Source organism: Thamnophis sirtalis, unplaced genomic scaffold (assembly GCF_051295495.1).
Source record: "Thamnophis sirtalis isolate CommonGarterSnake01/CBP01778 unplaced genomic scaffold, rThaSir2_p1.2 scaffold_3, whole genome shotgun sequence".
NCBI classification, from domain to species: domain Eukaryota; kingdom Metazoa; phylum Chordata; class Lepidosauria; order Squamata; family Natricidae; genus Thamnophis; species Thamnophis sirtalis.
The window spans coordinates 71,291,144-71,304,792 of record NW_028261383.1 but is presented as its reverse complement, the minus strand read 5'-3'; the positions used below and the strand labels follow the sequence as shown (position 1 = coordinate 71,304,792).

Here is a 13,649-nt window from a genome sequence, read left to right as displayed (position 1 = left end):
GGTTGGGTAATGCCACTGTAGCGTTTGTACGTTGATGAGGAAAAAAATCCATATCAGCAAAGCACACATATGGGGATTAAAAGAGAGGGAGGTAGAATCAGCTAGAAGATCACCAGAATGCCTGGTTTCCAGCAGCTGTGTAGCTTTTAACGGTGAGGGAGGAGATGTGGGACCAGGGGAGGGGAGGGGAGTCGGTTCTCCATGTCAGAGCTTTCTCAGAGCTGTACAGGAAATGAGAAGTCAAACAAAGGGACACTCTGTATTCTGTAATACAGACACCTTTCAATCCCTGGAACTGGGTAATTAAAAAAAACTTTATTATGCCCTAAAACTAGCAACTGATACGAGACAAAAACAACTTGCCACCCTAGCATTCAGCCATTGTTGCCGCTCATCTGTACTTAATGTAGAAAGGAAGCATGTAGAAGTCATGTATATGAAAAAACACATCCAGGCAAAGGAAATCTACAGAAACAGAAAATCAAAGTCTTCTAACACGACTAAATAAACATCTCATCTATAATGATATTTGCTGCCTTTGCAAGATGCAACTTGTGCCCACTTTGAGACAGAATTCAAAGAAAAAAGACCCCATCTTTCTAATTGAAAAGAGCGAATATTGTAAATGATTTTTTCTTTCTTTCTGGAACAATGGTAGGGAGTGTAAGGGGAATCACCCCACGGCATAGGTTCCAAGTCAGAGGAAACTTAACAGAGGTTTTACAAAGGAAAGGGGGGAGGAGGAGAAAACTACAGGCAACAGGCATCATAAGTTACCTTCATACTGGCGGAGAATGCCAATATTGTTGTTCATCTTGTCCAAGTACTGGTAATTCAACAGGTCCATCTTCATAAATAGCATTTAGTGGGCTAGCAAAGAAGACCAGCTTGCTTGCTTTCACCCCGCAACAGCAGCGAGAACACAGGCAAATAAATGCTCCAGGCTCCTTCCCAAGCTCCACCAGCCTCAAGGCCCAGCCTCCGACTAATCAAAACAAAAGTATATTAAAATGGAGTGGTTGTAAAAAAAAAAAAAAGGCGGGCGGGAGGCAAAAAAAAAAAATAAGATCCCCCTTCGGAAGCTCGAAATCTGGAGGCAGAAAGTGGAGAGTAGGTTATGCCAACCGTCGCCACTGAGATTGCGCTGGGGGAGGGTAAGGCCTGGAAGAGCTCAGCTTCCTAGGACAAAGACATGCTAATTCTCCTCACAGCCCGCTGCAAGTTAACTGCGCTGACATGCAGGCTATGCTTGGTATGACTCCTATGTAAACTAGCTTCCTCTTTCTAGCAGTCGGCCAGGACTGAGCATGCTCGCGGAATCCCTGGAGCTCTTCAAATGTCAGGGATATTTTCTGCACAAGATCAGGCTCTAAATGCACAGGGAGTTTTGAAAGCAAGACAGAGGAGAAGGAGGAGGAGCTGTTGAAGACGGCACAGAAGGGGCCATGTCAGCCTCTGCCCTTACAGGAAGCACAGCTGCCACTACAGTACGAGAGAAGAAAAAGCAAACACCAAGCTGCTTTTGACAAAGTCTAAGTTAAAGTTAAACCAATGTATTGGGAGGATTCATTTCTGAAAATAGAAGCTGACACCTTTGCTTTTTTTTCTCCTCCCCATTTTTGCATTCTTAATCTATTTCTAATTCCAAACTAATCTCAATCCAAACACATTGTTAAACAAAAATGATGGGAGTTTTACTTACAAATAAAACTTAGCCGGCTGTAGTACAACTGTCATTATTTAATTCCATATGCACACAGTTAACAATGCACATAGAAAAAAGACTACTATACTGTGATGTTTTAATTAATTGCTGTAATATTTAAATATCTGGTTAAAAAGTTGTGAATTCCAAAAAGAGTACTTTAGAGCCACAGGAACTTGGCATCCTTGTATCAGATACATTTAGGCATTGTTTAATTCTTGGTTTGCTACACAGCAAATGTTTTTTTAGGATGAGTTGGAATAAGCAATGGCACTTTTGGAGAACCGGAGGTTTGGACTGCGACAGCAGGATTAAAAAGTGCCAAATAGAAGAGGGAGAACAGCTCATCACAAGGGGCCCTAAAGAGGGAGGGAAAAAACCAAACAGTCTTGTTGAAGTTGAAGAAAGGTAAATTTATTTTGGATATCAGATGCATTTTTTTTCTATTTTGAGAAACAATCCTGCAATAAACTTTTCTAGTTTGCTGGATTTTTCCTCCCTTGCAGGTTTTTTTAAAAAAGAAACTTCACATATGAATCTGCTGGAAACAATATTTGTTGACAAATGGAAACAAAACTCCTTTGTAATTATTTATAATTTATTTTTGTTTTTAAGTGTTATATCAAATTCTATCAGATTTATAATTTAGGGAGTTTACTGATACCTGCATTTACTACAGAAGTCACCCCAATAATTTTCTTAGGATGACTGCTTATAAGAAGGCAATAGAATTTTAAGATATCAAACAGCAATCAATACACAGCAGTTTAAAATAACCCTCTCAACGAAAAAATAATTGCTTTCAAATATAGTTTCATCAAGCTCACTTAGCTTATTTCTGTACCCCCTTCCCTGACTTGAATTGTGAGCCGCCCTGAGTCCCCTTCGGGGAAAAGGGCGGCATATAAATGTAATAAACCCAATCCAATCCAATCCAATTTCTAAAAGGCCAACTGGAGGTGGGGGCCTGGTTAGAATTTGGATGGGAGACCATCAGGATTTCTCAGAGCTATAGGCAAGACTAGGAAGTCAAAAAGCATCCCACAAGTAAGCAAACCATAGCTACTCATATCTCATGCACTTATTTGATGCTGATATGAATAACCGGTTCAATATGTAGGAGAAATTTAATTTATCTAATGTTATAATGATTCTTTATAAACAACATTTGTTCACTATATAATCACTTTATTTATGCATTCTTTTCCATCCAATTCCTCTTAGAATCAAATTAACACTCTTGTTAATCAGCTAAATTTTAATTTTTTTGTGACACAAAATTTGGCCACAAATAGATTGAAACTAAGTGATCATAATAATGTCCAGGAACAATTAAATTGTCTTGTTTTCTGCTTATTATGTATTCCAAAAAATAAGATAAAATTCATGAATTTAATTTGCATGTTCAAATTAATGTTTCTTTCATTCTGAAATGTTAATCTTAAAACTGTAAAGTTCTTCCTACTATTATCTTTCTAAATTTTAACTCGCCTTAAAGGTAAAGGTTCCCCTCGCACATATGTGCTAGTCATTCTCAACTCTAGGGGGCGGTGCTCATCTCCGTTTCAAAGTCGAAGAGCCAGCGCTGTCCGAAGACATCTCCATAGTCATGTGGCCAGCATGACTAAATGCCAAAGGTGCACAGAACACTGTTACCTTAACACCAAAGGTGGTTCCTATTGTTCTACTTCATTTCCACATGCTTTCGAACTGCTAGGTTTGCAAAAGCTAGGACAAGTAACGGGAGCTCACTCCATTATGCGGCACTAGGGATTCGTACCGCTGAACTGCCAACCATTCTGATCGACAAGCTAAGCGTCTTAGCCACTGAGCCACCGCATCCCTTAACTCCCCTTAGTTTCACTTATTTTTAGTGATATAAAGCAGTCCAGTATTACCATTATGCTGTCAGCTACAACACTATGATTATATCAACATATTACCTGCCTCAATTCTATGCATTATAGCAGCATCCTAAAATGAACAGCCTTGCTTTATAACTGATCCATCAATCACAGCTTGGAACCACAAATGTATGTACCAAAGTGCAGCAACAACAAACACATTGTAATAATACTGTAGAACTAATCCTGTACTCTTCACATATAAAAGACACATCCGTTGCCAGGCAGGCCTTATCTGTTTTTCATTCCTAGTGAACTGGATGACACCAACTGACACCTACAGCTAAATACTGAATTGTTTTGATAACCTAAACAATTTACTAAGGAACAAATTACTAAGAAATATGGCATTCCATCTGGATGAAATCAGAAATGACAAACTGGTAATTGTCATAGTGAGCCATTTGCTACACAGCCTAGTATAGTGATGGTTAATCTTTTTGGTGCTAAGCGCCTAAAGCATGCACACACGTACATGCACGCAAGAGTGCCCCAATCCAATCCCCAAAATGCAATATGAGTGCATGCCCTACTCCTGCGCATGCACATGCTCCCCTCCCCTCGCCTCCATTATGACTCCCAGGTTGGTGCTGGAGGCTTTTAGGGCTCAAAATGGGGCACGGAGTTGCTTCGCGAGCTCTGTAGTTTCTTCCCAGAACGCCCAGGCTTTCTCCTCCATTTCTGCTTCTCATGCCTTCCTGATCTCCGTAGTTTCTCCCCAGCGTGCCTAGGCTTTCTCCCCCATTCCTGCCACGGAGAGGCACCTGTGGAGGGTAGAACCTACAGAGATCGGGAAAGGCATGGACAGCAGGAATGCAGGAGAAAGCACCCCCACGCATGCGCGGCAGAGACCCAAAGACCAGCTGGTTGGCAGGAAGCGTGCACGCATGCACAGTGGAGCTGGCCTGGGGTGATGGCTAGTGTGCCTGCAGTCAAGGCTCTGCATGCCATCTGTGGCACATGTGGCATAGGTTCACCATCACAGGTCTAGTATATTGGAGGAAGGAAGGAAGGAAGGAAGGAAGGAAGGAAGGAAGGAAGGAAGGAAGGAAAGGAAGGAAGGAAGGAAGGAAGGAAGGAAGGAAGGAAGGAAGAGGGGGGAGGGAAGGAGGGGGAATAATCTAACCTACTTCAATGTAATCTAGATATATTGGTTATCTACTTAACCTAGACTTGTCTGAAAAAGAAAACAGATAGAAACAGTCTAGTAGACTAACTCTCAACATTTGTTGTTTTTACTATTATTCTATTTAATATTTATTTTAATAATTAATTTTATTTTGCTAATAATTAAATATTAATATGTATTATTCTACTGTGAAAATATTTAAAATAGGATTCACGTATCTATTTTCACTGCCACAGAGAAGTAATACATAGCATTAAATATTTAAGAACCTGGTTTTGATTAGTACATTGCATTTCAGATAGTGGAGCAAATGTATCAATTAAAGGCATCCATAATTGCCAAATTTCATACACATATTAAAAAACGTTCATGAAATAAAATTGTGCATCGCCTCCAAGAAGTATCTTTTACAGTACTAAAACGTATTAAATATATTTTCTAAGAAGTAATTCCCTGTAGTCTCATAAAAGAATTTGATGAGACCGTAACCATTGCACAAAAAGCTCAGCTTGAAATGCGATCAATGTTAAACATGTTTCATCCCAAACTTTGCTCTCTACATGGTCATGTTTCATAATTTACATTTAGTATCAATTTTCATTCATTTTAGGAATCGACCCCTAAATATTTTGTAGTGTTGGTTGTGTGCTTTGTACCCGATAATATAGAACACAGATTAACATTATTCAAGAAAAAAAATATTAACTGCAATTGCACAAGGTTCGGTCTCTCCTTATTACATTAGATTTGATAATGACTTTTACCTAGTAGATCTTAAGATTTCCCAGGTTTTTAGAATTTTTCTTGGCTGCAACTATGTGACTAAGCTCGAGTGCCAACTCAAAGTAACACTGCATTGTATAATTAAATATACTCCCGCTCAAGTGAAAGCTGTAATTTGGTGCAGCACAGGAATTATTAAAGTTTTGTTAAGACTGTATTTTTCCAAATATGTATTAGTACAATACTGTCCCCTACAGGCAACGCTGAAGACATGTGCATGCTATTACAATATACATATATTTTGTTAAAAGTTGGCTGCTTTACATTCATCTAGAAAAAGTTAGCTTATGTATCCAGGTGCCTATTTTTGTCTTTGAATTACTAATATCATTTTCTTTACCATTCCATATTTTAGTTTCTAGCTTGGTCACAGTATATGACAAACAAATATAGATATATTATTATATATATTAACAGTACATGCTAAACAAATAATTCTCTCAACACTATCAAACTATTTACTAAGTCTGCATTACTATTAATAATACTATTCATTTTCTCATCGCTCCTATCACACATCTCCTCCCACTTATGACTGTATGACTGTAACTTTGTTGCTTATATGCTTACAATTTATATTGTCCTCTAATATGATTTGATTGCTTATTTGTACCCTATGACTATCATTAAATGTTGTACCTTATGATTCTTGACAAATGTATCTTTTCTTTTATGTACACTGAGAGCATATGCACCAGACAAATTCCTTGAGTGGCCAATCACACTTGGCCAATAAACAATTGAATTACTCGACTCGAATCTAAATAATCTCTATCAGATAATTAAAGTGGCAGAAATCTGACCAATACGAAGCATATTTGTTAAATCATTTCCCCACTAATATACCATAGTTCATACAGCTATAGTCTGAAAAAAGAAAAGGCCAGTGATAGTTCTGAATAATATGATTTTTTTTAAAAAAAAAAAAGCAGGCAGCTATAATAGGGATCCTTTTGAGGTTGCTCATGAATGAAAACTAAACAGTGAGTGACACTCACTCCTTAAAAAGGACCTTAAAAAGAACTAAGATCAGCACAGGCCCCTGGACTCATGGCTCCTAGAGACTTTGCACAAAACTATCTTATGCAACAGTTATACCCATTCTTAGATTGAGGCTGTACTCTGTCAGTCCAGTCTTACTCACTTCCAACTTGGCCCATTGCGATGTTTTTCATGCAGCGTTGCTCTTAAAAAGTATATGTCCTGGTTATCACCTTTAAAGATCAACATGGCATAGTGTACCCCCTGCTTCCAGTGGTTTGCTAGTCCCACCAAATAGGGCAACAGTGAACACATTCCATGTTCCTTCAATGAAGCAATGTCACTTGGCAAGACCAAGAAAGTGGGCATTCTTTGTCTCCCTGGCTATGAAACAGCCTCCTCCATGAGATGTGGATGGCAGTAAGCCAACTGCTGCTCTTCCCCAAGGCATACCAAGAGAATAATGTAGCTCTATGTATGTGTGTTTCTATTGTCTGTACAGAATGGTTGTGCAATTGAACCAGTTTTGACCTTCCATGCCATAGGAAGACCTAGCAATAGTAACTCATGCCTCATTACCGTCAGGTGGAAAACTGTAGCATGCTTTACATTTGAAAAATACAAAGGGTCCATTCCAGCTAAGTACACACTGGTTCTTAGCACTTGGAGCCTAAAATATTATGTGGGCCCTCCCATAGCTGCCAATTGGCTACTGTTAAGGAATTACCACTATTACATAAGGTCAAAATTTGACTCAGAAAGAAGAGGTTACAATTACTTTAGCATGCTGATACCATCTGCACTACCACCTCTTTTGCAGAGGCAAAACTAGGGAAACATTATGAAGATGTATACTAATGAGAATGGCCCTAGGAAGTTATTTACTTGCTCACCAGTTTCTGCTCATGCCACACCCTCGCTCTCCATTTAAAATACTTTAGCAATCCACGAGTATTTTCATGTAGCAAAACATGTCTACCTGTAAAGATACAGTGTACTGAAAAGCTAAAAGATACCAAACCGTGAACCAGCTTACAATGATGCAATTCTAGATGTTTAGTACCAGATGGTCTTTCCGGCTCTAAGGGGAGTGCTCATCTCCATTTCTAAGCTGAAGAGCCAACGCTGTCCGAAGACGTCTCCATGGTCATGTGGCCAGCATGACTAAACCCAAAGGTGCAGTGAGTGCTGTTACCTTTCCACCAAAGTGGTCCCTATTTTTCTACGTGCATTTTTACATGCTTTCGAACTGCTAGGTTGGCAGAAGCTGGGACAAGTAACGGGAGCTCACTCTGTTATGCGGCACTAGGCATTCAAACCGCTGAACTGCTAATCTTATGATCGACAAGCTCAGCATCTTAGTCACTGAGTCACCGCGCCCCTAGAGCCAGAAACGACTACCACGTATGTGTGGGGAAAACTTTACCTTTACTTACCAGATGGTACTTCAGAGAAATATCCTCCCTTCCTACCATGTTCCCCTAAAATAAGACGGGGTCTTATTTTCTTTTGCCCTATGAAATATGGTCTTGGGCTTATTATAGGGGGAGGGCTTATTGTTTTAGGTTTGCCGGGCAGCTGCTCCCTTGTGAACTGGATCCCGAAGAGCTTGGCACAGTCTCAGGGGAGAATCAGCCATGAGGTGACTACGCTCACGAGCAACCGCCCGCCAAACCCCCTCTCCAGCTGGGCAGAGCGCCATTCATTGACCTAGGGGATATCCCTAAGGTGCCAAGGCAGACAGAGTGTCTTCCAGACAGAGAGTCTTCCAGCAGCCAGCCCACAACCATAGAGCACACTCCTAGAGCAGCCACTGCTGAAAGACCCGGCAGCCAAGTTTTGAAGTTTGGAAGCCGGAGAAGAAGTTATGCTTGGAGCATGACGGGGGTGGAACAGGTGCTCACACAACCCACCTCTCCAGCTGGCCAGAGCTCCATGCACTGACCTAGGGGGTATCCCAAATGTGCCAAGCCGTGGGAGTGGGCAGAGCACGTGCCTTGATGCCTTAGGGATACCCTCTAGGTCAGTGAATGGTGCTCTGCCCGGCTGGAGAGCGGGTTTGCAGGCAGTTGCTAGTGAGTATGGCTGATTCGCCCCTGAGGCTGTGCCTGGCTCTTCGGGAGGCAGTTCACAAGGGAAGAGCTGCCCGGCAACTCCCCCCTCAGCCAGGCAGAATGCCACTCTCCAACCTAGCGGTATCCTAAAGGCGCCAAGCAACATGAGCGCCTTTCCCCCCGGCTCCCACGGCTTGGTGCCTTCGGGATACCACTAGGTCGGTGAGCGGTGCTCTGACTGGCCAGAGGGGGAGGATTGTCCAGGGGACTTATTTTCGGGGGTGGGCTTATATTTTTGCCCACGCAAAAAATGTGGCAAGGCATTAGTTTCAGGACAGGTCGTATTTTCAAGGAAACACGGTACGATACCCTTTTCCTTCCACTGCTGCTGCTAACATTATTTAGTTAATATCTCAAGGCATTCAAAATACATCCTTACTTAAAACTTTTATTACATTACTCTTCCTTAGTCCTTCTCGTGTTAATTCTCCTCTCACCACCAGGGTTCATAGTGTGGATATAAACAGCTGAGAAACACACACAAAAAACCTCTTTCAAAAATGGGACAACATGTGGGATCTAATCTATAATTTTAAAAAAGCAGAAGTAATTATGGTGCATTTTTAAAATGTTTCTTTTGGAAGACAAGAGGAAAAAAATAACACTACTGAAATCTTCAATCTGAATTCTTGATTCTGAAGCCTAGAGCACTTCAGGGAAGGCAGGGAGGGGTTCTACTGTAGCAACAACAGGGTACCCACAAGGAAGCTGAGTCAGTATTCCTCCTGGGGCTAACAAAAATGCAAAGCTAGAGAGAAAACTGCTCTGGCAAGTTTGAAACACACATCACGTAAAAGTATTTTCTTCAGAAGTCAGCAAATGCACTGCTCCCACCCCCACCCCACAAAATATCCTCTCCATTCTACCAAGACTACATCTCTCATACAGAGTTGAGAAGCATTCTCCATGTAAAAGCTGTCTGCAAATCAGATTTAGACCATGCATTCAGCTGGTGGAGCAGAGAATCTGGGAGGCATAAAGAAAGTTAGAGTAATCAGAGTTGGGCTTGCAAACCTCTGAATATATACTACATACCAGGAAAGGTTTGTTTTCATTTTTAGTATTTCTTTGTTGCCATCTAGTTGTTTTCTATATTTTGGCAGTCCAGTTATTATAGACCAAAGGAAGGCATATAAAACCATGCCAGAGGGAAACCTAGAAAAGAGTATATACAAGAAATACCATACTAAAGCAATACGACTGACTATCTCCTGGAGCAGCAAACTGACCAACGTATCTTTACCAAAGATATAAATGCAACAACTTTCAGCAAATTACTACCACAAGGAACCTCATTTAGTTACTAAATAGATTGTTAACTCTGATTTTCTGCCTTTTAGAAGATATTGCAAAGTGTTTAGAAAAAGGGAAAGCAAAATTACTAATACCTTAGTATATGGAATAATAAAAGTAATCATCACTGGTCTTATTTTTAAATTTTCTTTCATATAAATACTCTCATGTTAGATATTTGTATGTGGCTGAATTCTTGAGTAAAAGATCATATTGTAAGAAAGACATGTGAATCTTTAAAAGATTGTATTAGACAGTTCTGAGTCATACAATACACACACACATACACACAGAGAGAGAGAGAGAGAGAGAGAGAGAGAGAGAGAGAGAGAGAGAGAGAGAGAGAGAGAGAGAGAAAGAGAAAGAGAAAGAGAAAGAGAAAGACTCATATGTATAGACACAAATACACAGACACACACAGAGACAAAATATATGCCTTAGGTATAAAAGCCACTGGGTAATTTTCATCCAGATACTCTCTGTCTCTCTCTCAACACAATCTACCTTCCCAGATAGTTGTTATGGGGAAAAAGGAGGAGGAAGCTGTATTAGGTATATTTGCCACCTTGAGTTATTTTTTTTTAAATAGTAAAACGAGGAAATAAATAATAATAAATAAATAATAAAGTGTAGAGAAAATATAGACTCTTTCAATGATGAATGAGATTGCATTTTTACATTTCATTTAGCACTGATTATTAGAATTAAGCATATTTTTAAAGCAAAAGACAAACATCTTTGCATATTTATAAAACTTTTAAAAAAACCTGTATCAATTACTTATTAAAAACACAATGTTCAAATCAGTCAGTTCATGTTTGTACCAACAGAATTCCTGATGCATTTTATCTCGAGTCTCAAAATGGTTGGGTGTTGCTGCTTTTGCTTTGTGAGATAGATAAGATTAGATATTTGTTAAAAACAGTGATATGAAAAACTACTTTTACCTTCCGGTAAGAATTTACAACCTTATCCCATGAAAAATGAAAAAGAAAAAAAGCCATCTAGTTCCCTTTTGTTGCAATTCCCTTTTTATTACTACATGAGAGATTCTGAAGACATGCATTTACAAGATCAAACATGAAGTATGAAGCATGTTTCAACCAAGAATTCACTGATTATGAGGGACACAGTACTAAGTAGCCCAGCACCCTATAAGTGAGAGTTTCTAGCAAGAACATCTACCCCAGTCTCCAGCAAGCATATCTATCAGGATATATCCCTACACATTTTTTTATTTAAAACAGTTGTTTTTGGAGACTGCAATCTGAAGCAATGAGATACAAATAAAAAAAGACATCTAACCGTTTCTTTTCCTATCCTATTTAAAAATCCAAATCCCTGCCAACACAAGCTGCAATTTTATAGCCAGTCAAAGAAGCTTGAACACTACTTGATTCTCATCCAAAAGGCAATCATGTTCTAAGATACTCCATTATTTTATTTTTTACATTTAGGTCTGTTTCTAGTGAAAATCACTATAAACACTGGCATTATACATTGCTTGTATACAACATGACTGACTGTCCCAATTCAAATCTAAGGCAAACTAATCAATGTTACAATAATCCAAGTCTCAGCTTTGACCAGAGATGTAAAAGAAGCTAAAGTTGAACAATTCTTTGTTTACCTGTAACAACCTTTTAACATAACACCAAAAAAGAAGAGAGGTGTCATACAAATTATAGTGAGGGTAAAGGGCTTAAACTGGAAGTAAAATAGCATCTTGAATGATGGAAAATGGTCTTTGTATATGAAATAAAACAGAAAAATATTTCAAAGTGCAAAAAGCAACAGAAGACAAAATGACAAAAAACACTGCAAATAAACACCTGGTCCAAATAAAAGTTGAATTCCAAAGCTGAACAAGCAAGCTTCTTCACATTAGCTGTCAGCTAGTGGAAAAGGTGGCAACATGATATGATTAATCCTCTTTTATACATGTTGGATGATTCACAGGTCTGTAAAAAAAATTTTTTTCCAGAGCTGTTTTGGTTATTCCATGTAATCTTTATGTTTTTTGGTGCACTAAATCTGAAAATGACCTCCATTTTGTCATAGGACATCATGTTTCCTGACAATTTAGGTAACTATGTTAAATAAGGCAATACCTCAAAATAAATGGAAATAGACTTATAAAATTAACAATATTTTCATGAAAATCCTTTTTTGAACTGAAATGAACTCACCTACACACACTAAACTCAATTCTTCTTCTTTGTGAGGCTCCTCTTGGTGCATTTACGCTTGTCAGTAGCATCTGAAATGTCTCTCTGAAGCATCCAACGGTAGTCTGCCATCATTGTAATGCTCCATTTTCCCTGGTATCTCCTTTCCATCTCTTTGATGTCTTGGTGGAAACGTTCACCTTGTTCCTCACTCACAGCTCCCAAATTTTCCGGAAAGTAGTCAAGGTGGGACTGGAGGAAATGCACTTTCAAACTCATCAGGCAACCTAAAGCTTGAAATGCTTTCAGCATTCTTCCGACGATCTTTTTGTAGTGAGGATCTTTGTTATTGCCTAAACATTTCTGTACGACTTCTTTAAATGCAATCCACCCTTCTTTTTGAGGATCCGTCATGGTATTGACAAACTCTTGATCAACTATAAGCCTTCTAATGTCTGGTCCAACGAGCCTTCAATTTTGCCTCCGACAGGCATGGAAACTTGGTGACCAAGTATTTGAAGCATTCTCCATCTCTTGGAAGTGATTCTACAAATTGCGTCATCAATCCCAATTTTATGTGGAGAGGTGGTAGAAGAATTTTATGGTAAGGTCCCAAAGTTTCTCAGAGGACATTTTTTTCACCGTCTGTTAGCACCCTCGGCTGCCAACTCTTCTTGGTCCAGTGATTGTCAGTCTCGACTGTCCCATAGACACAGAAAACAAGGGTATTTGGTATACCCAGCTTGTTGCCCGAGCAGCATGAACAAGACCTTCAAGTCCCCACACACTTGCCAACCATGGTCTTCATATTGAAGTTTACAAAGAACCAATTCCAAGTTCTCCTTCAAGTGTACGGAATGACCTACAGGTATGGAAGCGTAAAAACCGTTGTGGAGTAAAACTGCTTTGAGACTTCTTTTTGAAGAATCTATAAAAAGACGCCATTGCTCTGAATCATATTGGATTTTAATTTGACGCATCAGACCTTCGACATTGATACAATAAACCAACTTGTCTTCCTGGGCGAAGTAAGGAATGAACTCCTTTTCATGTTGTCTGAACCATGAAGATGACACTCCTGGCAACAATACATTCCTGCTTTTCAGCCTTGATCCGAGTAACTCAGCGGCATCTTTGGGAAGATTCAAGTCTCTTACCAAATCATTCATCTCCTCCTGTGAAAACAATTTTGGTCTTGTATCATCTTCAAAGTCAGAACTTGATTCGTCATCTGGTTCAGGTATGACTTCACCTTCATCGGAGCTAGGTATCTCTTCCAAGGTAGCCGGGGTCTTGGGTACTGATATATCTGTGCCATGGGGGATGGGACGAATTGCTGAGTGAAGATTGAGGTATGAAATGGAATGCTTCCATTTGGAATTAAACCCTTTCACATCGCATGAACAAAAGTAACAGTCATCATTATGGTTCTTTTGCTCTTGCCATACCATAGGAATCCCATAACGGAAAGATTTTTTCTTACCCTTGAACCAGTTTCGGAGGTCCTCAACACACCGTTTGCACACTTTATTAGGCGCCCAAACTTTATCTTGATCTCCAATTTTTAGTCCA

The 13,649-nt window shown here is 39.5% G+C and overlaps 1 protein-coding gene across 2 annotated transcripts in view; it reads right to left on the bottom strand.

Annotated features, from left to right (window-relative positions):
- The window catches only part of VGLL4 (vestigial like family member 4), a 93,319-nt gene that overhangs the window by 58,375 nt on the left and 21,295 nt on the right, over nt 1-13,649 (bottom strand). Inside the window, exon 1 of one of the 2 annotated variants that reach the window (XM_087709113.1) lies at nt 778-1,374. The exons of the other annotated variant lie outside the window; for it this stretch is intronic. Coding sequence (XP_087565239.1) covers nt 778-862 — 85 coding nt within the window. The 5' untranslated portion in view covers nt 863-1,374. Of the gene's footprint in view, nt 1-777; nt 1,375-13,649 lie in introns of those variants that run through there. 2 annotated transcript variants of the gene reach the window in all.